General features: G+C 40.5%; 3 protein-coding genes across 4 annotated transcripts; all 3 read right to left on the bottom strand.

Moving 5' to 3' along the window:
- Positions 1-977: 977 nt before the first annotated feature.
- Positions 978-2,234, bottom strand: fabp7a (fatty acid binding protein 7, brain, a). The gene is made up of 4 exons (XM_034111797.2): positions 2,088-2,234; positions 1,719-1,891; positions 1,513-1,614; positions 978-1,273 (listed from the first exon to the last, which is right to left on the bottom strand). The coding sequence occupies exons 1-4, from the start codon at positions 2,158-2,160 to the stop codon at positions 1,223-1,225; spliced, it is 399 nt and encodes a 132-aa protein (XP_033967688.1). The 5' UTR covers positions 2,161-2,234; the 3' UTR covers positions 978-1,222.
- Positions 2,235-4,392: 2,158 nt separating this feature from the next.
- Positions 4,393-15,875, bottom strand: usp40 (ubiquitin specific peptidase 40). Of its 2 annotated transcripts, none has more exons than XM_034112142.2 (31): positions 15,163-15,875; positions 14,980-15,047; positions 14,789-14,902; positions 13,955-14,119; positions 13,625-13,771; positions 13,336-13,479; positions 13,109-13,237; positions 12,716-12,832; positions 12,510-12,617; positions 12,209-12,406; positions 11,929-12,067; positions 10,834-10,915; positions 10,511-10,682; positions 10,344-10,428; positions 10,186-10,256; positions 9,485-9,891; positions 9,256-9,409; positions 9,102-9,162; positions 8,540-8,593; positions 8,247-8,335; positions 7,977-8,063; positions 7,851-7,887; positions 7,626-7,690; positions 7,266-7,340; positions 6,938-7,174; positions 6,468-6,586; positions 6,312-6,377; positions 5,970-6,180; positions 5,014-5,109; positions 4,824-4,918; positions 4,393-4,592 (listed from the first exon to the last, which is right to left on the bottom strand). In XM_034112142.2, the coding sequence occupies exons 1-31, from the start codon at positions 15,356-15,358 to the stop codon at positions 4,484-4,486; spliced, it is 3,897 nt and encodes a 1,298-aa protein (XP_033968033.1). In that variant the 5' UTR covers positions 15,359-15,875; the 3' UTR covers positions 4,393-4,483. The 2 variants fall into 2 exon arrangements, with proteins under 2 accessions (XP_033968033.1, XP_033968034.1); XM_034112143.2 differs by having other exon boundaries at positions 11,929-12,064.
- Positions 15,876-16,965: 1,090 nt separating this feature from the next.
- On the bottom strand, positions 16,966-22,458 carry tspeara (thrombospondin-type laminin G domain and EAR repeats a). Its single transcript, XM_034112225.1, has 12 exons — positions 22,345-22,458; positions 21,113-21,474; positions 20,634-20,724; positions 20,362-20,518; positions 20,103-20,234; positions 19,945-20,015; positions 19,267-19,425; positions 18,968-19,169; positions 18,625-18,857; positions 17,667-17,845; positions 17,435-17,536; positions 16,966-17,119 (listed from the first exon to the last, which is right to left on the bottom strand). The coding sequence occupies exons 1-12, from the start codon at positions 22,441-22,443 to the stop codon at positions 16,966-16,968; spliced, it is 1,941 nt and encodes a 646-aa protein (XP_033968116.1). The 5' UTR covers positions 22,444-22,458.
- Between the last annotated feature and the right edge of the window lie 1,724 nt (positions 22,459-24,182).

Here is a 24,182-nt window from a genome sequence, read left to right as displayed (position 1 = left end):
ATTGTGCTGCAGTGAAAATTGTTACCTAAACTCACATGAACTGTTTTCACCCCAAATACTTATGCAAATGATTTTGCCCGGTTCTGTGAGAATAGAGGCAATTTTTGGCATACTATGAGTGGAGCATAAAGACGGATTCTGATTGGAATTAATTCAGTGGGCAAGGCCAATGAGTTCCACTCCAGTTACCACGGTTTCTTTGTGTCACATGCTATTCAGAGGTGGCCAAAAACTTGGCAGCCTTTGCCTTGAAATGAGAAGAATGGCCACTTGTAGTCACAGTATTCAGTAGGCTAGACACAGCTCACAGGACAGGACAGGGAGGCTTTACTTGGCTTCTTAAAATGTGGGAAAGATGGATGATTAATGAGGGAACTTCAAAATTAACACACGCTTTAAAACAGTGTCCTCTTGTTTACATGAAAGATGTAAAGCCCAACACTCGGAGATCAGAAAGATTTAGTGGTGAGAATCTAACTTTAGACTCTGAACTACTAACCGTGGGATATTGGATTGATAAAACTCTCCTCATCCGACACAGTGTCCTTGCACGTTCTGCCTCTCATCTGTCATGCTAGCGGCAGCATTCAGCCAGGGTTGGTCCACACACCATCGAATGATGCCTCTACGTAATGACACCACAACTAAAACCGGATTATCCCGAGTGACATCACCACCCCCACCCCCCCAGCTCCTAGCCGTCTCTGACCATCTGGGTGTTACTAGAGGACACTAATTCCCATGAGTTCAATGGTCACACAGCTCTGGCCCGCACCATCACCCTGCAGCTGTCACCTGGAACTGACCCATCACAGGGAGACCACTGTTCCCACCACTTAGGTTGACCAATTGAAAAAAAGGGACTACATTCAAAGTTGCATGAAAAAACGACACCCTGAATAGCTAGCTAGCTCTATTGAGATAAAGAGGCACTGATACAGTGTTCATAGCCAAATGAAAAGTCTGAGACATAAAGGTTTAGTAAAGCAGTTTATTTTTGTGATGCACAGATTGGAACTGTTTTAGGCCCTTCACAGTCTGAATTTCTTACAAAAGATCTTACAAAAGATTGCCCATAATATTTATATCATGTTACAATAGCAAATCAAGTGCAAATCACTGCATACTGTTAAAAAACAAATAAAAACATGTTTGTTAAAAAAGGGTAACTCCTTGTTGATCGATTGCAGTGTAGGGAGGATTTTCTCATCAAGTGGTCAAGTTAGGCTTTCTCATATATGCGGACCGCCTGGACTCCTTCGAAAGTCACAGTCTGTGAAGCAGAGAAGAATATTTTATTTTAATGCAAAGTTTCATGTTTCTTTGGGTCATATGATATAATGTATGACACCATTGCAAAGTCATGTTTATTTGTTTAGCACATATCAGCAACAGGGTCATTCAATGTGCTTGAGATAAGCATAAGCTCCATAAAATGATAAATGAACCCACAATGAGTACAACATATTTGTCTTAACTTATCAAAATAAGTTTTGTGTAAGTCATTCTTACCGCCACCAGCTTCCCATCCTTAATTTCTCTGACAAATTTGGTCTCCTTGCCGTCCCACTTTTGCACTTGCACAAATGTGTCTCCTTCCATGGAAAAGGTAGACTGCAAGCACAAGTAAGCACAATATAGTTAAAACCATCTCAGGAGGATTTACAGCCAGAACACATGATGTTAGAGTGAAGACTACACCCTGATTTCTTTCTTACTTTGACATGTCGGTCATCAGGTGTGGTCTCATCAAACTCCTCTCCAAGTTTGGCGGAGACCTCAGTGTTCCTGAAGGTGCTCTGAGTTTTCAACACCACTTTGTCCCCATCCTGTTCGATCACCACTGTGGGTTTGGTGACATTGCCCACTTGTCTGGTGGCAAAACCAACACCTGTAAGAAGAAAAATACAAATAAGTGCCTTTACTAATAGACAATGACAACTACTATTTTTTACTTCTATTCTATACTAAAAAGTGAAATGGTGTGTAAGATATATATATTATAAGTATAAACTACTATTCCAGTATCACAACTTTGCTCACTGTACTCAACTCTTTTTATATAAAAATAAATGATCTTATCTTACCAAGTGCCTTCATGTATTCATCAAAGTTCTGGCTGTCCACCAGTTTCCATGTCCCGCAGAAAGCATCAACCATCTTTGCAAATGTTATTGGTTTGTTAAGTATCAAACTGTAAAAGACCTGCTCTGTTCTTCGTGCAATAAATCCCGCAGCGTGTGTCCGAGAAATAAATACTGTGACCGAGGGGATGACCCTGGAGGAGGGGGAAAGCTGATTGGATGAACCCGAAACTTCGTGGGCTGTGATTGGTCATCGCAAAGTTCCCGTTAATATAATTGTAACATGACTGATTCATTTGAAATCGTAATGTGTTCTCTGAAAACTATGTAAAAAGAGTATAGAACTCTACATGATAAATGTAAACATATACATATTAAATGTCCGAGAAAAGGAACAAAATAAAAACCTTTTCACATTTATCTAAGTATTATTTACTCAGTTTCACAGACGGTTCGCTCGCATCAGAGACTTCGCCTTTTATATAGGGACCGTCATTAAATTATCGCTTTGACAAAACATTTCATAGTATGTTGAAAAAAGTGGCAATCTGTTTTACTACTGCATATCTTTATTGTTGATAAAATATTTTCCGCAGACCTAATCTGAGACGGATACAAACAGATGTCCACTGCCATGATACAGTAGAGAAGTCCTTATCAATAACACCCAAAATGTAATCAATAACACTATTGCTGAGTACATTTGTCCAAAAAAAGTACTTCTTGGCACCAATTAAGGCCAGATTTATACATGAAACAACCTGTAAAAAGCATAAAAAGTTTTATAAAACAAAATCAGAATTCTTCCCAAATATCACACAATATTTTTGTCACTATTTCAAAAACATTATTTAAAATAATGTTTTTATTTTACTTCCCTGAAGTTCACAAAGTTCATGCAAATTAACATTAGATGTTTCACAATAAAAGAGCAACTCGGGAATCTTTACTTAATCAAGGAAGGTAGGGGCAGAAATCATTTGAATGTTTTACAGTATGATTTTGAAGCAGCGGTGAGCAGCAAATTCATAAGATCATAGATGGATACATTAAACAATGATTTTGGCTCCAGAGTTATTCCTATGAATGTAAAATCATAGATTAAAGTGAAACTAAAGACACTCTACTGGTTTTTCAGCTCTAAACAGTGTGGATAATGTCCAATACATCTAATAAAGTAATTTAACCGATTAAAGAATATGGCAAAAAGCTTCACTCAAACAGTTGATGTGTCATGACTCATGTCACACCTTAAGTGCTAAATGTAGAGCCAAATGATCAAACCATCCATTACTGAAATACTTTGTAACCGTTTACTTAGAGAGCAGGGGTGTTAGATTACAGAAATGTGTTTTACAGTGAGACCTTGGAGATGAAAGCCGACATGGCAGCAGAGGTAGAGCAGGAGAGGCAGAGTGTGAGGTAGGGAGGACAGAGCAGCACCCAGGCTTCTCCACATTAAGGCCTATCTCCCTTCTCCTTATCAACCCCATTATCCAGATAAATGTTTTTGTTCTTGGTGCAGTTTGTTTATCACAAACATAAGCATCACTTTTAAACACTTTTTGAGCAACAACAAAACTGAATGATGGTAGATTTTTCTTTAAAGCCACTAGCTTGCATGTTATTACCCTGATTGCAGTATGTATACAAGTAAACAAAACAGTATATAAGACAGAAACTTCAGTATAACCCCCACCCTGTACTGTAAAAGCAACATCTAATTTGAAGTAGGATGAGCTCATACTTTAAGTATAAGGGAACAGATTAAAAGTTATAGAGGAAGAAAGACAAACATAGGGCCTCTAAAAATAAATCCAGTAATTGTGCATTGAAATAATGCAGATTACAGTCAAATGTTAGAAAACAGATTTGCAAATAGTGAAAAAGAAAGGCCTTCTCTTCCTTCAAAAAATAAAGAGTTTTGTCAGTTGGTTTTATAATATTTCTAGTGAAATAAAAAAAAAAACAGAAATGGCACAAGGTTGACTTCAAGTGGATTGTCCTAATCGCATCATGCCATATCTCTCTCTCTGTGTGTGTGTGTGTGTGTGTGTGTGTGTGTGTGTGTGTGTGTGTGTGTGTGTGTGTGTGTGTGTGTGTGTGTGTGTGTGTGTGTGTGTGTGTGTGTGTGTGTGTGTGTGTGTGTGTGTGTGTGTGTGTGTGTGTGTGTGTGTGTGTGTGTGTGTGTGTGTGTGTGTGTGTGTGTGTGTGTGTGTGTGTGTGTGTGTGTGTGTGTGTGTGTGTGTGTGTGTGTGTGTGTGTGTGTGTGTGTGTGTGTGTGTGTGTGTGTGTGTGTGTGTGTGTGTGTGTGTGTGTGTGTGTGTGTGTGTGTGTGTGTGCATGCATGCGGTTAATAACTAGTTCTGATGTGTCCATGCACCCACGGGAGCGGGATGCTATCTGAATACCCCAACGTTGATTGACAGCGCTACTTCTGGTTTCCTGGATTTGTTAGGTCCAGCCTTTTTCTGTGGTCCAACACCGTCTGAGTCTGCAGCCGGCCCTCTGAAAATAAGCAAAGGTAAAAACCATTACCAAAGGATTGTGGATCAAAAGCACAGAACATAAGGCATAACTACAACTCATTTACAAAGTTGTGGTACAGCAACAGTACTAAAGACTGTCGGCTGTTCTCTATAGTCTAGCAATAACATCCAGAAAGCCATAATCCCCATGGTTAGTAAAAGACACAAGCATTTTTCCTGCAGCTGCATGTGCTGAAGTAAAGCGTCCCACCCTTTCCTGCACTGCTCGGCCTGCTCCCTGAGCCTCTGCTGGCCCCGCTCATCCTCCAGGGTCAGGAAGTTCCTGTTGTTGTCAATCAAAAGATTCTGGGAAAAATATCAACAATTATTTCAGTTTTTCTCAGACAAATAAAACCAGAACAGATTCGTTTTTTAGAAAACAAACAGGGTTTTGTTATTACCTTGATGCCTACTGTGTCGCCATCTTTGAGGTGAAATGGCGCTCCCAGTAGTGACTCTGCCTTTCTCTTCTTTTTCTTTTTGGAAGCCTGCTGGTTCTGAAAGTACATACTGCATATTATTCACTAATAATGTTACAATTAATGATCAATATATACAAGAATACTGAGGTGTAGGGATACTTTCTTTGCTTTGGAAATACAAATCCCACAAGTTCCTGATAAAATGATGACACGATGATCAATGTTGACACACCCACTTTTGGCTACATTACATGCAGTCAACATTCCTGCCTAATGTTCTTCCCAAACTCTTAATACAATTTCCTCTACACATTTTATTTTTGCGCAATTAGCTTGCACAGGGTATATGCAGGAATCCTGAAGTCAGATGTAATACCTTTTAAGACCTTTTTTAAGACCCTTTCCATACATTTTAAGACCTCATCGACACTTTGAGTTTTAACCGGTTACATTGGCGACACACTTCACCTCACATTGACTATATACAGTATTGATTGTCCTTCCTCCTTATCTTCCAACCATTTGGACGCAAACTTGCATTTCCCCATAACGATGTTGTTTAACAACCTGCGTAAACGGACCTTCGCGCACTATCAAGCAGTGTCCTGTTCAGATGACGTCAAATCCAACGGGATGCCATAAATAAACTACACAGAATCACACTACACACCTACGCAGTGATTACATTCAGGCACACTGTAGAATACAACCTCTTTGGACAATTGATATACTTATTGAAAACAAGCTACAAAATGTAATACCTTGGAAAATGCCGTTTAATACTTTTTAATAGCCTTAATTTTCGCTAAATTGATTTATCAACTTTTAATACTTTTTAAGACCCCGCGGACCCCCTGTTGCAAGTACACCTATGGGTTCCCTAAAAAACCCTTGAACACGGTCCTTCTCTAGAAGTGACTCTCTCCTAATCTTACCCAGGTGGACATTTCCTCCCAGGTGTGTTTGTCCGGCTGGTGTTTGGCCAGCAGCAGAGAGTCAGGGGAGAGGCCATAGTGAGCAGCCAGACAGGTGCGCAGAGAGCGAGGAGACGAGTCTCGGGCTGCATCCCAAACCAGCTCCTCTGTGGGGTAGAAACACCTCTCTCCTGGTACTCCCATTTTAACATTCAGCATCACATCCTTAGGACTTAGGAACAGAAGGTCAAATAATTAGACTTAAATAACGGAAATACACAATAAGAAGAGTTTCTAATATCATCGAGGGATTCAACATAACATTATTTATGAAGTAGAAGAATTATGACAGTCAAACTTTACCCAAGATCTTCTTCTTGTAATAGCGGTTGCACACAAAGATCCATACCACTAGTCAGCTTCAATTTCCTGATCAGGAGAAAATAAAACATCTTCAGTTTTGATAACAAGTAGAATGCAGTGGCCAATATATTATATAGGAAAAAACGTTGTTCATACTTGAGTGTAAGCTGCTGTCCTCTGAGGATACGTGCCAGCCTCTGACACTCAAGCTGCCACACACGCATGAAAGCAGTGATTGGCACACACACATCCTGAAGGGCAGGCAGCGTCAACACCTAATACACAAGTAGATAGATAATATTTCATTAGTAAATAGCATCAAAAACACTTTGCATGGGCTGATTTTTAAGTCTTTTAAAAAACAGATAAGCAATGCAGCTTCCTTTACATGCATGTTGTTTTAGTTGGCCTTAATAGTGCCTCACATCCAGCAATGGAAATACGAGTATTTATGTCATGGTCTCATAATGAACTAGTATGACTGGAAAAGGGCAGCTCTCAGAATCAAGTAATGATGACAGAAAACTCCAGAAATCTAAGAGGAATAGTTTTTGGAAGTTTTAAAGTTGCCTCAAAGTACAAACGACTATCAATTCCTGTTTTTGGTTTAAACCTCAATACACTACCTGAGTCTTGAGGTCCTCCAGCGTGGCTTCGTCTGATATCTCCACCTGTCCTGCACTTCTGAGCTCTGCCGTGTTGCCGGCACAGAGGAGGGTTGAGGGACTGTGCGTTTCACTTGCAGTTAAAAGCTCCAGCATTTGCTCCTCAGTGTGGCCGTTGTCAGTGTGATTAAAACCTGTGAAATCTGACGAGTTGTTTCTGGGATCCAGATACAGCCACACGGATAACTTGAGAAAACCCTGACAGAAAAAGAAAAAAACAAAAGCTTAAGAGAGACGTAAAGTTAGACTTTATAATGAATCTTAACTTAAAATCTAAACGTTAAAGTACCTTTGGAGGAAGTTGTCCTTCTGTGACGATTAAAGTCTCTCCATTGTTTATCTTCAGCTCTGACAGGGGAGCATCCTGAGAAAAAAAGGTTGTTGTTTTTAAACTAGACAATATTCATATAATTATTTCACATAGAAGTGAATCAAACTATTTGAAACACTACTTGGTGTGAGGTGTCATGCGAGTGGCTTTGTGTATGTTTTATTCATGGTTTTGTATTTTATAGTCTTTCAGACAATATTCTCTCAATGTAGAATGTCTGGTGCTAAATGTCATCAATAAAGTTGGTGGAAAACTAAAACTGATAACACTGTTTGATTTAGGTACAACACATTGTGCACACTACAGTCAGCCGCTCACCTCATCCATGATTGGCTCTCCAACCTCCTCACACCAATCGAGCCTTCTTAAGTGCCAACAGGTGCCTGTAAACACGCATTTAAAATTACATACAAAACTGAATACCCTATACAACAGTAAAATATCAGTTTGATTACAGTCCTACAAAAACAGATTATTTGTTATACGGTACAGTTCATGCAAGTTAACTGCAACAGTAAGAAAACTGAAAAAATATATTTTTACCATCAAGTCCAACATCATCCAGCATTGCCTTTAGACACTGCAAATAATCAAAAAGGTAATGATTTTAAAAGTTATACAAAAAAACATAAGCACATAATAATTGTTTCATGAAATAAGTTTCCTCACCTCTTTTACTGTACATGATTTCTCCACAAGTATGTCCTTCTCAAAGCCAGCAGAGGGCGCTGTGCCCACAAAGAAGTGCAAGAAAAGCTGTAGAGCAAAAAGGAAATCTTACAACATCAACATCAATCAAGCATTTTAAACGCTCATAACTTTTCCATTTGTTTTTAAATGTAGGATAGTAAAGGTTTAATCACTTTAAGGTAATGTAACACCTGTGCAGCTGCAGGTACAAAGGATTTACTGAAGCTTTCAAATAATAAAAACACACACCTGTGAAGCCTTGGGGGCATTTCCCGGACAGAGAGTGAGTGTGGTCATGAGGCGCACTCCTGCATCCCGAACACTCAGCTCCTCACACACTGTCGGGCACAAGCAGTCAGACAACACAAGCACACTTAGTAAATGTGTTATAACACTTCAAACAAAGATGAGAAGAAACATTACAAGCAGGGGGAGTACCTTTTCAACATTTTATGAGGGGGCACTGTAAAGGAATCTTAATATTTTGGTAAAATGAGGGGGATTTCCAGCCCCATTTAAATCACCCACAGGTAACACAGTACCTGGAGGAAGGAGTTTCCCTGTGCAGTCCACCTGTCTCAGGCAGTGCTGTGCACCTGGTCAGAGACAGAAGCAGCTGATTTAAGTAATAGTTCTTACATAACACTGCAAACGTAAACACAAATACACATTTTCTGTTTTACTTCAGTTTAGCGGAGACACAAATGAAGGTCCTGAACCAGTTTTAGCGATCATTTATAGGCACATTATATATTTTATCTCGACCTTCTTTATGAATAAGAAGATGATCCTTTGGTCCAGTTTTGAGGATACATACATTTATTTGAATCAGAAATTGATCAAATATAAAAGCTGAAACAGTATGGCCTCAAGTATGACATGTTCCAGTCTAATGGCCTGTGATTTTACATTTAGTAGGTGACAGTCGTGATTTTTTATTTACTTTATTATACTATAATAAAAAACAGATTGCTTGTTAAATAAACTTAATCTTGTTGCTTGAGTCTTAAAACAAATACTAAGAGTGACTCTGCATCTACTCATACTCTACAATAGCGGGGGTAACGGAGAAATCAGGGCTATGTTTGACACCGAGCATCTTGCCTGAGGTTTGTTCCTCTATCTGCAGCTCCTCTATGGCCCTCTGTTTCACCTCACACAGCAGCTGTAAGAGAGACATTCAAAACCAAACTGGGACCCTTGGAAATAATGAATACAATTGAGCGATAAAGAGGACAATTAGCAGAAAAACACTGACCATATTTCCTGAAGCCGGAACCTTAATCTTCCTCCTCTCCTCTTCTTTATCCCCTTCTTCTCCCCCTCCTCCATGTGGTCGAAACTCCACCTGGAGCCAGCGGCAGTCGGAAGGCGTCGTCACAGTGACCACGTCTCCGTTTCGAGTGAACACACTGAGCAGAAAAGACACTAGTTAAACACCAACCTCCTCAGGAACACAACCTGTAGACACTTTGCGGAGCATGTACCTGCTGTCGAAGGACTGCGGCTCCAGCACCAGCAGCGCATCGCCGTCCTTCAGCGACAGCTCCTTCAGCGTCCGGTGCATGTCGTCGGGGGGGAACACCCTCCAGCCACTCGCCCCTCCTCCCTCCCCTGCCCCCTGTTCTCCTCTCTTTCCTCCCTTATGCTCCTGGCACAGCAGACTCTCCTGAGGCTCCCCCAGTGCCTCCCTCACCTCCCCGAGAGTCGCAGCACCTGCAAACCCTCTCGCCTCCCTTTTGAGCCCTGGACCCCCGTTTTCTAAACTTTCTCTCCCCTCCTCACACTCCATCTCATCTGCCTTTTCCTGAACACAATCTTCCAGAAAGGGACGGACCACATTCAGCAGCACTGGCTCCCACTCGGCTCCAGTTAGGACAGCCGCACCGCACACCTGAGAAGGAAGTGAAATAGGAATATTATGATACAATTACAAATTATATACTAAGTGACATTTCAAAAGTATTAGCATTAAAACATAGTTGAAGTATGAAAATGTGAAGTCTCATTATGTAGAATGGCCCATTTTAGAACATATATGATAAAATAGTATAACAATATTGTATGCGTTAATCAGTTTAATGTTGCAGCACAGTAATTGTGTAAATGTACTTATTTGCATTCCACCACTGATAACACTACACACACTACATCATAAACATATTGACATGAATGAGAATGTACTCACCTCTCTGCCATTCCACACAAACAGGTCAGAGTTTGTACAAATGCCGGCACTGTACAGGGAGACACTGTCATCTGCAAACAACAACCAGAATGTAGTCGCATGCTTTGTCAGGCTGTTATTTGTATTCTAACTTCCTATTTTGCATTTAAGTGACTCACCTATAAGTGTAGTGTAGAGGTGTAGACCTGCAGGGAGACTCCGGGCCACAGTCAGAGCCATATCCCCTTCCCAGAGTTCCTGCATCTTTATAAACAGAAGCACAAACAACTGCTGATTGCTTTCATTCTTTTAGACACAACAGCTCGTGTTTCGGAAATGAAATTACCTGGTATATAGCTAATCGAAGATCTCCCACAGTCTTTCTACGGTCGAAACTCAAAGGTGTGCTAGCGCTCTGCTCTTTGGTGATTGGTTGCAGGGCTCCATTTTCTAGCCTATAAGAGGGTGCGAGGTGGAGATGCAGCTCCACGGTGTTATTAGAAGCTTCAAACTCCTCGCTGCAACAGAAACAATGTTGACTGATATTAATCATTTATGGAAGAAATTCACTTTCAAATAACTTCCTTCTTCCTTCTGGGTGTTGATCACTGAATTACACATTTTAGACTAGCTAAAAGTGTCATGTTGTAATGTGTTTTAATTCTGTACCGCATTTTCTGCACTCTGATGTTCTCCTCCTGAGCCATCTTGATGAGGTTAAGAGGAACTTTATACTCAGGATTTTTCAAAGCTGCGGATGTAGAAAACATATTTTAGTAGAAATGGCCTTACTTATTACATAACAAATGATAGGGATGTAACGATACCAAAAACTCACGGTACGATAATATCGCGATAAAAAGTCCACGGTACGATATTTATCGCGATATATAGAAAGAAATGTGAATTCTTTTTTTTCTTTATTAAATAATAAATCTGATTTGTACAGCATTTTAGTAGGAAAGTAGTATTTTAAAGTGTCAACAATATAATAATCAGACCCTGCAATAGAATAAATCAAGTTTCACTTTAGTTTTTCAAGTAACTCAACTCTAACTCTCTAACTCACTCAGCATCATCAAGGTTACCTTTTAGGGAATATGAGCATGTCCACATTTCCAGGTAGAAGCTGGGATGTTTGGGTGTTTACAATATCCCCTGCTGTGGAAAAAACTCTCTTGCTTGGTACTGATGTTGCTGGGACAGAGAGATAAGCTTTGGCCATGGGTAACAGCAGTGGGTAAAACTGTGCATTGTCTCTCCACCACTTCAACAACAATACAGTTTTTGCCAAGAAGGTGAGGCTTATTGACAGGGCGAGATATAAATATACTGTTGGTACTTGTCAATGTCTCTAGGTGTGTAAATGTAGCCCTGTAAATACCATGCCATAAGTGTTATCTGTTGTTTTATGTTCATGTTGTAACCTACTTGCTGCCATGTTAGACAGGTCTCCCTTGAAAAAGAGACCGATTATCTCAATGGGACCATCTGGTTGAATAAAGGTTAAAAAAAAAAAAATGATTACAATTTTTTTTTTTTTTAAACATATTTTCTTTTTAAATCGCGTTAGATTTGGTCAGTCTCACGACGGTATTGAGACTTTTATTTACCGCGATATCGCGATATTCGATACATCCCTAACAAATGATCAAAATGATGAGCCAATACATTGTTTAATTGGATAAATGGTTACCCCACTTAACAGTTTTTTTCCCTGAGATCCTCTTTTCCAATACAAATGCAATATAAAGTGTCCATTACCTTCACTGGGCCTTTGCAGCTGTGTTTTTCTGTAGAACAGCATGTATGCGCTCTCTTTGCCCTGGAACTGCTTCTCTATGTCAGACTCCATGATGGAGGTCACCGCAGAGTCGTTAAGGTCGAACCAGTGGCTACCCTGCTGACAGACAAGAGAAACACTGTGAGAAACAGCCATCAAAGTAACCACAAGATGTTCACTTGGAGAGAATGAAGTAGGTGTCTTTTTTTCCTAGAAATTTCGTTAAAATGTCCTTGATTTCTTGTTATGTTGCTCTGATACCTTTTGTTCGGGCTCTGGCTTCTGGTCTGGTTCGGGCTCTTCCGCGGCTCCAGGGTCTGCAGGAGTTGAAGGATCAGAGTCAGTGGTCTGCTCTGCTGGACTGGGGGTCTCAGTCACAGGGCTAGGAGGGTTTGCCTTCAATGCCACTCGAGTGCCATTGGACACCAGCATGAAAACATCATTGTGGGACTGCAGGAACTACACCAGAAGAGAAAAAGTGAAAATAAAATGATGGGTTAACTACATATATTTTACTATCCGCAAATGATAACGGCATCATAAAAAAAGAAAAGAAAAATACCTTTCCTATGGGCCCGTAGTGTTTTCTGAACTTTTTGCACCAGGATGAACTGATTTTATCCATGATTTTCTGTCCCAGCTGGTCCAACAGGACACTCTTTGATGGCTCCTAGTGGACAGGATATGAACAGCATCCGAATGATTAACTAACCATGGCTGAATGGTTGACTGAACAAAGAAAGCTCTTAATAATTGCGGTAACTATACCTGTGTAATAATAGCACTGATGACAGACAAAGGGTCGTCTTCTTGAAGTGTTGGCTCACACATTTGCTTGACCTCATCCTTCACTTTCTTCTGAGTCTTAATTTTGCATTCCTCTTCCTGAACACACAACAAACAGAGGTGAAGTGATGCTTTTTAGCTATGCTTACTTTCAAAAGCTTGCATATTGTTATACAATTTTACATTGCTGATAGCAAAGCACGTCCAAAGATATCAGAGTAATAGCACTTAGCCACATTTAATACAAGAAATAGATCCTCAGCCACTCATATTCTAAAAAGCGAGTACAACTAATGAATGCTTATTATATATATATCATAATATTTAATTAACTATAAACATAATCTCCCATGTTTGCTCTTCTGTTTTTCTCACCGGCGGCTCCCATTGGCCAAGCTGGTCTATGTCCCTGATATAAACATGGTAATGGCCTCCATAGCAGCCACCCTTATGGATGATCACAGAGAACAGCTCGTAGGAGTAATCAGAGTCCTCTCCATCAGTCTGTAAGGAAGGAAAACATAGTAGTTATTAAGATATCTTAGTGTGTGAACACTGGAAGGAGGCATGTGAAATGCTTATGATTAAATGATGTCAGGTACCTCTTCACAAAATGGCCGTAGGTTGATGTTTAAGGGGAAAACGTAGCGTCCCGTCTCCTTGTATCGCTCACATTTGGCATAGTCAAAGCTGAACCTCAGCAAAGACATGGTCATAAAAGGAGGGAGCTTCTTCAGCTTGGCAGACTGAATAATAGCAACATAAGAAAAGGAATGTGAGATAAAGCAAAGAAAAAGCTTTACAAGTTTAGTTCAAATATTTGTTTCTCTTAAGGTTGATTTTTGCTATAAAATGTGTTATGGTGTTGACAGTCTGAGCGCTGGCACTGACCTTAGCAGCAGTGACCAGCCTGTCACACTGCCCACAGCGGTACAGGTTATTGCCCTCAAACAACTCTTCCTCCACAAACATGTTCCACAAAGCCTCCTCCAGGCTCGACACGCCACAAACACACACTGTCAGGTCCAGGAAGTCCTCCTGAAAAAGCCACATACAGAACTAGTTAATTACTCATGTGTGTGTGCTTTATGCAGTGTGACCGAACTCCTGAATGAAGTATCATTCTTTTCTGATTCGTACTAGGTCAAAGTATTTCCAACAGTATCTAATGGACAGAGGCCCGGTCAAAGAGACAGAGAAACCCAGCACAAATGGACACACCTGTCTTTGGCTGACGTTTCCACACTCCTTGCAGGCGATACTGTTGACAATGGTCCCATGATACAGCTGGTGGATAAACGTACTACCGTTGGTGCCCACAAGAGAGTGCTCCAACGCGCAGAACAAAATCCTGTTCAGCTCCTGCACATCATGCTGATTTGTTCCCTGAGAGAGGGGCAAACATAAAAGGATCAGATGAGGACGGATAGACAATCACTGTCCTAGTTCCAACCAATACAAGTGTTAGTATACATTACATTGAATATTATAGTTTGCATAGTTGTGCTCAGGGATAAGGACAACACCTTGTACGTCGCAACAAGGTATTCCTTATTTTGTAACGATAAAGTATATAGGATATAGCTTTTCTGATAATTCAATGTTTGTTTTTATAGTACATACTTTACAATTGAAAAAAAAAAGCTTCACTGAAAAAGCAGTTCCATGCTTCTTTTATCTACCCGCTATAACCTGCCTAATTCCTTTTGAGTAGTGCATTGTGGGACAATCGTGACCATCCACAGATCAGTTCATTAAAACTAGTTTTCATGGTGAACTCTTGACCTGGAAAAGGTGGTTATGCATGTCCTATGTAAAACTCTGTGAAAATAACTTCTTACTTTTCCTTCTCTTGTATTTATTTTTGCATGACTGCAGCTGGGAAGCCTCCTGTCAAAATAGAAGGTTTCAGGCCTGACCTGACCACAGCTTAAAATGCATGTGTGTGAATTTAAGCATGAATGTCCTGGTATGACTGGAAGTTAAAATCAATCACTGAAATGAGAATTGTAACCTGAGCCTCCCTTCCCACTGATAAAGATAATAGACACAGACCTCGCTGCTGTTCCAGCCAAAGCTGTCGGTAAGGTCTGCAGTAGAGGCGCTCTGCTGGTCCGCCAGCAGCAGACTGGCAAACAGTCTCTGTAGCTCCAGTGGGATCACTCTAACCTGAAGATAAGGAAGGAACACATCATTAATATACATAACAAATGTGGTTACAGCTGCAGACACTTTGCAACACTTACTTTGGCCCCTGGTTTGTCTTTGTCTTCCAGGCATCCTAGTTCATCTGCTCCCAAACTGAACAGCTCCCCTGTAAAGACACATAAACAATGAATAAGTAAGTGGGAAAGAATACAAATGTCCTAGTTTTCTACTGCTCTGGTGTACTCCAATCTCACCCCACTCTTAAGGGAATGTGATGTTACCTCTGAACTCTGGGGTGAACAGCAGGGTCTGGAGCAGGGAGTTGAGGTAGCAGGTGCCCCCCTGGTTCTTGATGCCGCACAGAGTGCTTCTTCCTCGGGGTGGAGGTGGCTCGTCTCCCCCCTTTGCAACTCTCCCACCGGAGGAGGTCGAAGAGAAGCCTTCCTTCTCCTCTTCCTCGAAAAGATTCCCAAACATGCTGCTTGAGTTATTTATTCCTTGTTCTCTGCGTTATGCTGGGGCTCTACCTCGTAATAAACCATGTGTTAGTTAGCACTCTGATATGCCCTCTTGCTATCTCATCTTGGTCTTGCCGAGTTCTCTGTTGACAATGGCCGGGCTAACTCTGAAATAAGAAGACTTCACTGGGCTAAACATAGCGACTATGAGGCTCCTGGATGTAATGTATGCGTTGGACTCGCAGGTATGTTTTTTAGCTTGCTTAGCTCGATAATAAACACAAAGCAGTCCCAGTCCCAAAACGATGAGCAGCTTGACAGCTCAGCAAAAATTAAAAGAAAACCAGACGTGAACGCTCAGTTTCACAACGACCTGAAAAATGACGTCTCCCTACCGACACTCTAACGGGTGATTAAACGGAGTATTTACACAAGGTAGTTCATGACACAGGCCCTTTCTTCACCTTTCTGTCTTAAAACAGATAACAAACTAAACGTAAATAGAAATCCCCTCGGTGAATAGTGGGCAGCCATGTTTCTTCCTGGCAGAAAATGGAATGATGCATTGTGGTACTTGTAGTGTCACACATTGGTAACACACATAGCCATATCCACATTCTATTATATGGCTATGGTAACACACATAGCCTACCGCATGTGTGCTTACTTGACACAGCGAAATGTGTTTTGGCAATATTTTTATTTTCAAGGCAACACTAATTGTTGCTATAAAAACTACATTTCCGACAAGTCGAGTCTTGAAGTTATGGGGCTTGTAGTCTTCTAGAACAAACATGTTTTTTAGGTAGGGTGTTATGTGCCCAAGGCCACGTGTAGATGTTTGCATACCACTCCAAGATTTTAGGATTTTGATTAGCCCCAAAATTACTTTGAATACAATCTAGTGTAGTTTTTATCCTGCAGGGTATGTTTGCCCTTTTGTAGCAGTGATGTTCGAGCTCTAAATGAAAATAGCAGGATGTAAGTCAACTCTTGTCGTTCATAGATACACATAAAGTCTTGTTCTATTTATTGTCATTCCAATACACTCATAATATAATTTGACATACAATTAATGTAATAAGTAACTATCAGTCAAATTTCAGATATTCAGTTTATAAACAAAATGTTAAATATCATTCATATTAAATGTTTTTACAGAAATATATAAATATCACATAGCTGTATACATTTCTGTCAGACAATGCACACAAATAAACAGATAAACTCTCATAAAAATATTGTGCTTGTGATATTTGGGTTATTATGAGGTACATCAGTTATCCACCTAGCGCTGACGGTTGAACCTCTAGGTCATTTTTAGTAGTCGCCACAAAAGAATTCTGAAATGTTGTCATTACTTACATTTTTTCTCAATTTACGCATGTTGTCCTCATGTTGTTTAATCCTCAAAATCCCTAAAACAATATCAAGGTCATGACCTAAATTGCAGCTATGGCACTATATAAATTAGTAACAAGAAGAGAAAAGCTACATTTGCATAAACCCAATCACACATTTTAAATATTATTGCAAACATCGTCTCACACAGGAACACATGGACACTTCCAAAGAAGAATGAGAACATGTACACACACAAAGAAACAGTGCACTCTCCGTTTTTTCCTAGTAAGTTTTCAGCTTAAAGATCTTGGCAAGAGGTGCTTTGGCACTAGAATAGATCAGATATGATTCTCCTTTGGAGCTAAAGAACTCCCAGTCACTGCATCCAATCGTTGGGAGCCAATGAACAGGAACAAATCCTTCATATCCCTGCCACCTAAAATTAAAAAGAGAAGAAGACTCATATATAAGATATGTCTGTATTTGTAAGGCTCTATAGTCAAATGAGCTAGGTCCTAATAAAGTAATAAAATAGAATAGAAGTAGTGCCATAAGTTTCTATATAAAAGTGATAAATAATTTGTAAGTTGCAAACAGGTGAATGTAGTTTCTATATGTTATCACTAGCGTGGTTCACAGGAGGAAAATAAACATTATTACATTACTACATTACAACAGCACTAAGTTAGAGAGCAATCAGAATAGATGAATTATTTCACACTGGGAGGGGTGTTGTTGACAAGTTGAATACCTGTAGAGAACGCTGTTGAGAGAGTACGATTCCCCGTTGAAGGAGTTAGCAACAACCAGAAAATATTCCTCCCCGAGGCTGAAGAACTCCCAGTCCACTGCACTGGAGAGACAGAAAGGTATGTGGTGATGTCGAGAGGTTGAATTGGCAGCAAACAGCTTATTACACAGGAAGTGTGCTCACGATCTGTCTGTATGCACCTGGCAATGCTCAAATATTATCACATCTGTACCTGTAGGTGACTATATCCTGGAAGCGGACAAACAGCTGTCCAATCAGGTCCAGTTCGTAGATGGTGGAGTTTATGGCATATTGACTGGGCCCATTACCCTGGAGTCTGTGTCCATTGGCTACAACCAAGAAGACCCTACTGCCAATCTGAAACATTTCCCAGTCTGTGGCGCAGAACGTCTAGATAAACAATCAAAGATAAATCATCAGGTGTTTTTACTTGAGTAAAATATCTAGGCCTCTTTGTTTGCTTGAAGCTAAAGATAATAAAGCTGAAAGAGAAACTGTCAAGAAACTAAATGATGTAAAATGATATATTTGAGCTCATTTCCTGATTATTATAAATGATTAATTTCCAACTGCCTCAAGGTGATCTTAGAAATCCTCACATCCAGCTGTGGAGTTCCCTTAAATCAACTCCTTTTGGTTTTTCTTGTGACTATTAATTTGTCAACACTGTCTCCTGAAATGTGGCGAGATTCAAATATGATTCCCTACCAGTTACATGTCAAAGCACTGCTATCGCCAAACAAATTATGGTTAACCCATTTCTGTCTGTCAATCCCTTTGTATCTCTTCAATTTGTGTTTCCTTCCTTCTGTGCTTTCTGACAAGATGCTTTTAATTTAATACTCATCTCAAAGATACAGATCTAAACGGCAGAAATCAAAGCCGAGCTGGAGAGAAGATAAACTATGTAAATGATGGTGTAAAAAGCTACATTAAAGTGGAAATAAGACTAATTTACACTTCAACACCTTCCAAATATTTCCCTGATAGAGTACCAAACAGATGTTTATTTTAAAGTTTGACAGGCATATTTTCCCCATGAAGGTTTTTGGTTTGGTTTGTTGTTCTGTTAGTCAAAAGGATTACTGAAAAACTACTGGCCCGATTTAAAAACTTCTAGTTTAGGTACATTTTTGCATTTATTTTGCCGTTTTATGTTCACCACATACCTTTATTGTCTGAAACACCTGGAAGCTTCCATTGACCCAAACGTAGATGACAGAATCAACAGAGGTTGTCACTCCATCAAAAGCATTTGCGACCACCAGGAAATGGTACGGTCCGACTGTGAAGAACTCCCAGTCGTACGCCCCTGAGGTCCGCAGCATCTGGTGGACCTCAAAAGACTTTGTCAACCTGTTCCATATGTATATCACACTGTCTATGGTGTGATTTGTATCACCTGAAAGAGCCACCAGAAAGAAAGCAAATGAAACAGGGTAGTTTGTGCATGTCATCCCAAGATTTGTTTAAGTAAACAGGAAGTCATTTGATGGATGGTTTAGTTGTTACCTTGTCTGTGATTGGCTACAGCGAGATAGGTTTGTTTATTGATTTGAAATGCCTCCCAGTCCCGTGCACAATGAGTCTGCAGAGTCTGGAACCGCACAAATAGTTTTCTCCTTTTGCTCCACTTGTAAATCACAGAAAAGTCATTCTCTGTTTGTTTGCGCTTGTCTGGCCCTCCTCCAGAATTAGACACCACCAGATAAACCTAGATCCAGGTGACAAAAGACCAGGAAATATCAGCTCTCCACACTACTTTGACCAGGTGGATGCATGAGCCCGATTTATATTACATCACTTCCGACCTTTTTGCCAATGCTGAAGTGTCTCCAAGCCAGAGCTTCATATGTGCTGATATTCTGGTAGAGCTGGAAACCTGCGTTCTTCCACAGATACACAGCAGAGCCAGAGGCTGACCTATGAGCCATAGCCGCCATCATACCCAGGCCAGGTAACTGGAACACCTGAACATTTAATACAAAAATAATGAAAAAATGCTCTTTGAACAGCATTAAGGTAGGCTATAGAAGAATGGAATCAAAGCATGGTGAACATCACTGCTACAAAAGATTGTTTGCAGAAATGTAATGAAGTCAAAAGTGGGACTGCAACTGAAATAAGCACCAAGATTAGCCAAATTAAATGTATTTCTACCTAGAGAAAACGTACTTTTGACCAGAGGAATTAAGCACTAGTGGTATGGCTCCAAATCCTTTTCCCCCATAAAACTGTAAAACAGGGTTATGTGCAGTGTATGACCCCTTGTCACATCATGCATATCTTGTGTTTCACTAGACAAAAAAAAAGAAGAAATGTTGTATTCATCTTACTGTAGATCTAAGATATAGAGACTCCTTGTGTGGGTCCTTTACCCTAATAGGGAACCCTTGGGCCTGTAAGTCTGATATTGTGATGGCTGTACAACAAAATAAAAATATATAAATGTTAAAGTTATACAAAGTGGATGTAATGTAAAAGTATACCTCTATGTCATGTGTCTCTGAGCTGGTGGGGAGGACCTGGTGTTCTGACACGTAGTCCAGTCGTTTATGATCTGAGTAGATGGAGTAGTACGATTTTTGTAAATGTAAAGCTGAGTAAAACGTGCTCATGAGCGGATGTTTGGATGGTAAGTTCTCACCTTCTAACACGGTGATCCACACAGTACCGTCACAGAGATAGAGGCCTTTACTGAGTGGATTGAACCACATCTGGCCTTGGAGCGTCTTTGAGCACAGTCGCTCCGTCCCCACTGACACTCGCTCCTCTGTCACTGGCAAATCATGATCAAAACAACGATAAGCAGACAATCAAAGGGCAAGGAAGCAGAAAAACATATTATTTGTAAGATATCTTTCATAATACTTTAAAAAGTATTTTAAAATGTGTCTGCAAGTTACCATAGGAAGTCACATGGCTGTCCCCCTCACTCTCTATGACAGAAAGGTCTGACAGAAGTGGTGGTACTGACAGAACTGCTAGTTGGGGGGCAGAGGAGGGGCAGATATAATGGGTGGCGTCCAAACCTGGCACCAACACCAGCTGCCGCAACAGACCCTGTACACGAGGCAGCAGATAAGAAGGAAAAGGATTGACTGTTTTTATCGGAAACATTTTTTATTATGTGGTTCAGAAAACCTTTTTTTCATGTTCAGTTCATGTTCAGTCTTACTGAATACAAGCCTTTCCATCTTCCCCGACTGCCAATGTGAAATCTCGCTCCCTGAATGTTGAGGTCTGGAGGGAAAGGCCCGGAGGGAACTCTGATGGCAATAAAAATACATCATTATTTCTAATAGCTGAGCTAAGTTGTTTTTCTTCAATGAATGACACTAACAACTCTGCAATTAAAGGAGTATCCTCCATTCTCCTGTGTGTGCTACTGAGACAGGAATAGTATTGTATAGACACCATAGCTGATATTCCTCCGCTCTGTGTGCCAAAGGGAGTTTCCACAGAAAAACCGTATATCACACATTGTCAGACCCCTGTGATATAGCTGCAGGGTGTGAGAGGATTTGGAGCAGTGCCATTGTATTGTGATGAAGGATCTACAATCCCTCAAAGGAATTCAGAGGCAACAGGAAGAGAGGATGGTGGGAGACAGACACACCCAGTGAAGAAAAAACTGAAAAGCAAAGAAAATCTTACATTTCCAGAGGTGAGTTGCAGTCCATAGTGAGCCTGACATGATGACTACCAACGACTAACAAGAGCGTGTGCCACTGATTGTCATCCAATCGGGTGCCTCGAAACACCCAGTGATCTACGACCCCCCTGTGACCTTTAAGAAGGAAGTGCAGACGATTTTTCGAGAACCTCAGGCCCAGGATGACGCGTCCAGGCTCCTCATTACTCTTGACTCGCCTCTCCTCTTCCCTATTTCCATGTTGCTCTTTTCCACTGACACCCCTCTCTAAAATGTCCCCCTTATTGTTGTCCTCTTCTTTCTCCCCCACTCCTGTTTTCTCTCCTCTTTTTGGCTCCGTCAAGGAAAAGATGTATTCATTTCTCTGAAAGGTAAACAGGGAAAGTATTTGGCAAGGGCCGAAAGTAACAACGTACATTTACTGAAATACTTATGTGTGAACACACAGTAACCCCAAATATATATAGCAACAGATGACTTTAGCAACAAACAGACAGTAAACAAAAACATCATGTGTGAATCCATATTATCCCATTAGTGTCAGCAAGGAAGATTGTTAGGGCTGCTTAGTGAGCTCTTTTTCCATTTCAGTGTCCTATGTCTCCAACATGGGAGTAATGGAGTCTTGGATCGGGGGATTAGTGTCATTTGATATTGTGAGAGCGATGTATGTGAGATTTATATCTGATATACTGGGTGTGAGAAGCAGATTCATTTGGCGGCAGTGCGTGTGATGCTGGTGAGTTTGTTTTCCGTTGGTGATGGTAAAATAGTGAAAAAGCAGGGGAAACAGGAATGCTTTTATAACTAAGCCACAGGAAGAAGCAATTGTTTAATGGACTATCAGTGATGAAAAGTGGAACATTTGTATTTACAACCCAATTTTGTACTTCTTTTAAAATACAATAGATTTAAAAATGGTTTAACAACAGTTTAATTTTCAATGAGTTGTTATACAATGCATATACAGTATAAATATATCCCTTAATATACTCCATTGTTTAAATTGCCTCCACCACAAAAATGCTCCATATTGAGCATTTCTAGGAACTTGAGGTTGTTGATATTATTTGTGTATTAACTTTTTATCATTTTAAATATAGGGCCTTTACTTGAAACTGAGTTTTTTTTCACACTACACCGGTATGGGTACTTTCACTAAATGAAGAAGCTGAGTACTTCTTTGACCAAGGACATTCAGTAACGGATGTTTCTGATAAAGGTGGAGCCTCACCTTGGGCGCAGTGCTGGAGATCTTTAGAGTCACAACAATGGAGAATTGTTTGGGGAGGAGGTCGCAGTTGACCAGCAGCTGGGAGGAGGGAAAGCTCATGGAGGTGTGAGGGCTTGAGAAACTGACGCCCCTCACCCCTCCGGCCTGCTTCATGTTCACCCCTGGTACCAGTTTGGAGGTGTCCCTCTCCAGGACAAAAGACAAAAGATCCAGAGGAAGCATATCTGCAGACAATAAGCAAATAAAGAACTCAGGAAGATTGTTTTACAGCTGAAAGCCTTATTTATGGAGGAATTGCTAGACTAAAGCAGTCGCAAGATAAAGGGGTCGCAAGATAAATATATGGGGCCCTGAGATGATTAATAGGATTGCAAAGAATCAATAAGATGATCTGCTTCCCACACTTTTTAGATTTCTCATCAATAAATTATGTAAACTCATGAAGCTCATTCTTAGGAATTGATGGAATAGTCAACCAAATAGGGAAATATTGTATTTCATACTCCACTACAATTATTTGACAGCTTTAGTTACTTAACAAATGAATATGTTTGCATACAACACACATGAAAAGATGTTGATATGAGATGCTATGTAATCAAATAAACTGCCCAACAGCATTTACAAGTAGAGCTGAAATGCTAAGGTAAGGAATCCTACCACAGCTGCTCAGAGGTAAACCATTTGAGACAAAAGGAGAAGACATAGCTTTATTGAGGTGACTCATGTATACAATAATCGAGAGTCACTGCTATAAACTAATAAATAAATTATAACGCTGGAGTTTCTGACCCACCCGGTGTGTGGGAAATAGCCCTGGGTGATGGTGGAGCTATAGGAGGTGGGGTTGTTGTTAAAAAAGGACGCTTCATGAGCAACGGCAATAATAGAAGAGAAATGCCCTGAAATTGATGAGGCATCATATGAATGTTCGTCCTGACAATATGATGTGTATAGAATTGTTGTGGAATCCTAACCACATCCAATGTCTGTACTTGTTTGTGGAAGTTCATTTAACTTAATATTGCACGCAATACTGCACACACACAAACACTCCCATTGCACTGTAAGCAGACACAGACAGTTGGAATTATCCAAAAGAATTTTAGCTGGAGGGGTTTCCCAGGTTTCTAAATGAAACCCTAAACCATCCGCACAATAATCATCAACTGAACATCAGATGTGTAGAAGTGAGCTGAGGTAATAGAGAGGGAAGCTGAGGTTGGGGAGAGGTAAAATAGAATTAAATGATGTTACCTGTGCAGCGTCTCCATGTGTCTGTGGTGCAGTCAATGACCCGTAACCCCAGGAGAAGGAAATGCAGAAAAATGAGCAAAGTCATCACAAAGATCCTGTTTGGTTCAGTTGCCAGCTGGTGCAAATGTCTCCATATCAAAGATATTTCTCTTGCTTCTTTTGTCTCTATCTTAAGTGACAACAAACGCAAGAGAAAACTGTGTATTATTCATGTTGATATGATTTTCAAGATCCAAAGAAAGATTTCTAGCCACAAACTCTGTTTCTAAAAATCACAAATATATAAACGAAGACCCAGAGCATCTGTGATGGAAGAGGAATTCATTCATCTGTGTGGAGAATCCTGCACCTGCAGCTCCTTTTAAACACCAGAGCCATGCAAATCACTAACCAGCCTGTCATTCATCCTCCCTCAACCGCCTCTGATGACACAGCCCTGCCAGAGGGTGAGCTGCTCCTGTGTGTGTGTGTGTGTGTGTGTGTGTGTGTGTGTGTGTGTGTGTGTGTGTGTGTGTGTGTGTGTGTGTGTGTGTGTGTGTGTGTGTGTGTGTGTGGTGTGTGTGTGTTGTGTGTGTGTGTGT

The sequence above is a fragment of the Pseudochaenichthys georgianus genome, chromosome 22 (assembly GCF_902827115.2).
Source record: "Pseudochaenichthys georgianus chromosome 22, fPseGeo1.2, whole genome shotgun sequence".
In the NCBI taxonomy this organism is placed as follows: Eukaryota; Metazoa; Chordata; class Actinopteri; order Perciformes; family Channichthyidae; genus Pseudochaenichthys; species Pseudochaenichthys georgianus.
The sequence above is the reverse complement of the archived record's forward strand: the minus strand, read 5'-3'. Positions and strand labels throughout refer to the sequence as shown.